Genomic DNA, 2500 nt, shown 5'->3' with positions numbered 1-2500 from the left:
TGTTGCGGTTGCTGAGAATTCAAAGGACGGACCTGTGCTTCGGCACCGCTACCAGACGTGCTCGGCGATGATCTCCGCTGATGCGACGATTTTGGAAAGGTGGCAACATTTGTGTTGTTTGTATTTTTTGGTTTTGAAAACAATTAACGCTGTGTTAGAGAATTGAGGTTGACAGAATTTTTCCAGGGGTGATGGGTGGCTGAGGGAGGGGGGGGGGGGGGGAGGTGACAGTTAACAAGGTCCGTGACGCAATGACTCATAGATGGTAATAATGGAATAGATGTAAATTCCCCACATCACGTTTTATGAATTTTAAGCCATTCTGATCTTCGCTTTTTGGTGCCACTTTAGTGCTATTCTTATTCACGGTTGAGCCGACACATCATAGATCATCAGACGAAAGCACCGCACTCTGCTTCACGACGAAATGCTGATAGTTTGGAAAGGTGGTTCAATCACAGCGTTGCGGAAAGAACGACAGTTTTTGAGACCATATTGGTTGCCGTTTCGATCACGGAGTTCACAAAAGGAAAACGCGAAACGTTCCCCCCGCAGTCAAGTTACGTTACGACAATTAACAATAAATTTCAAGCTCAAATTGTTTTAGTGTGGACGAAGGATAATAGCCGATTAACGGTTGACAACAGGATTAATGGAGGATAAACGGGACAACAGGATTCAAGTGAAAGTATAGTAATAGTGTTCCAACAGGGAACCACTTCCACAGCATCGGAGAGAGGGAAGGACGGTAGTGAGCGTAAAAGATGGAACGGAGTGCCAAAAGCGAGTCAAAAGTTGTAATCGAGACCTACCTTGATCGAGAGTGGACCGCTCGAATGAGAATCGTCGGCAATTACGGAGGAGTTGCTCTCGTCGACAACGATCACTTCGTACTCGCCATCCTGCATCGATTGGGTTCCTACAGCAATGAAAAATCAGGACAAAGGACAAAGCGTTAGTTTGTAAGCAATTCGAGCGGGGAAATGGAAGGGGTGGAGTTGGGGAGAACGGACAACACATACACGCGCACACACATACACACGACCACACGAAACTCAGGAGATAAAATTGAAACCCAAAAGAAAACGAAAGCAAGATATCGCGCCGTTCAACAGTAGTAAACGGAGTAAAGCAAATCGAGAAATCGTGATAACATTTAACAACAAAGGGAAGAAATAAAACAAGAAAACAATACCGCCGAAGGAACCCGATATTCAATTATGTTTATGAGAAAAATAAACCGTATATCACGCCTATCTCAACGTCTCGTCGGAATGTTTAGCGAAAGATAATGCTGCAAAATGAAAAGCGAACCGAGGAAAAAATATTTGCTTACACTAAGATAAGATATTAGAATAGATGAAGAAATAAGTATAATATGACCCTTATAACTAATACACATAACAGAATGATACACTGCCGAATGCGAAAAAGAAGGCAATAATAATAACAATACGATATAAAAACGGCCAGAGCAAAATGAGTACGTGCCAACTGACAGCAAAGGAGACAGTGGTAGAGTAGAATGCGACCAAGTTGCACAAGCATGGGACTAATAAACACAAGCGGTGATCTAAACGAAAAATGAGGCGGAACATAACAAACCGATCAATCTAATAGAATCTCTCTGAAAACAAACGGTTCGCCCGTTCTCTTATATGATTAAAAAAAAAGTATCTCTCTGCAACGAGACGCGCCCGAGTCAGTGTGCTTTTTTTTGTGTTACTGTGTGCGTGAGTAGCTGTGTTGGATATACGACAAAAAAAAAAGGGAAATGAAAAAAGAAAAACAAAAGCCCAGATCCATCCGAAGGAGGTGGTGTCTGCGGCACATTATCACTACAGTCCCTCTTTTGGGCTCACGCGGTACACAAAAAAAAAATTAACAACAAAAACGGGTGGGGGTAGATGACATTTGGAGGAGCATTTGGCGTGCCTTTGGACAGCTTTTCACTGACGACACCGGAACCGGAATGGTGGGTGCTGCTGGTAATGCCCTGGCTGGCAGTTGTGCTGGGGACACCGTTATGTTGAAGCACCGCTGACGGTGTTGGTGATGGCTGTGACGGGTGGTGAACCGAGCGACCACCGTGGCCGGTGGTCACGCCCCGCACATGACCACTCATTACAGCCGCTCCATATTCGACCGGCTGCCCCGTTGCCCCGCCGTTCAGCATGTTGTTGTTCACGATGGTCTGCTGCTGCTGCTGCTGCTGTTGGTACTGTTGCATATGTGGATGCTGCAGGTGTTGCTGTTGGTGGTGGTGCAGATGATTAAGGTGGCCTCCGATGGCTGCCGCCGATGCTACTGCCATCGTTGGCCCACCACCGCCGGGTGAGTAGCAGTTCATCATTTCGCTCGAGAACATGCAGGTACCACCACTGCTAGTAGTGTTGTTGTGATTATTGTTATTGTAATACATTGGCAACGGCACACCACCATTCACCGTCGCGCAGTTGAGCTCCTTAGCTCGCGTGGTGTTGCTGATCAGATGATTGTT

The 2500-nt window shown here is 45.9% G+C and overlaps 1 protein-coding gene across 14 annotated transcripts in view; it reads right to left on the bottom strand.

Annotated features, from left to right (window-relative positions):
- LOC126579927 (neurobeachin) overlaps nt 1-2500 on the bottom strand; it is a 23388-nt gene that overhangs the window by 8741 nt on the left and 12147 nt on the right. For 8 of the 14 annotated variants that reach the window (XM_050243663.1, XM_050243664.1, XM_050243665.1 and 5 more), the window contains 3 exons: nt 1936-2500; nt 813-919; nt 1-77 (listed from right to left, as the gene is read on the bottom strand). The exon at nt 1-77 is cut by the window's left edge and continues 139 nt beyond it; the exon at nt 1936-2500 is cut by the window's right edge and continues 311 nt beyond it. In XM_050243663.1, the coding sequence (XP_050099620.1) occupies nt 1-77; nt 813-919; nt 1936-2500 (749 nt within the window). The remainder of the gene's footprint in view (nt 78-812; nt 920-1935) is intronic. The other 6 variants (XM_050243667.1, XM_050243670.1, XM_050243678.1 and 3 more) reach the window with 3 other exon arrangements.

This window comes from Anopheles aquasalis, chromosome Y (genome assembly GCF_943734665.1).
Source record: "Anopheles aquasalis chromosome Y, idAnoAquaMG_Q_19, whole genome shotgun sequence".
In the NCBI taxonomy this organism is placed as follows: domain Eukaryota; kingdom Metazoa; phylum Arthropoda; class Insecta; order Diptera; family Culicidae; genus Anopheles; species Anopheles aquasalis.
This window is presented reverse-complemented; position numbering and strand designations above follow the sequence as displayed.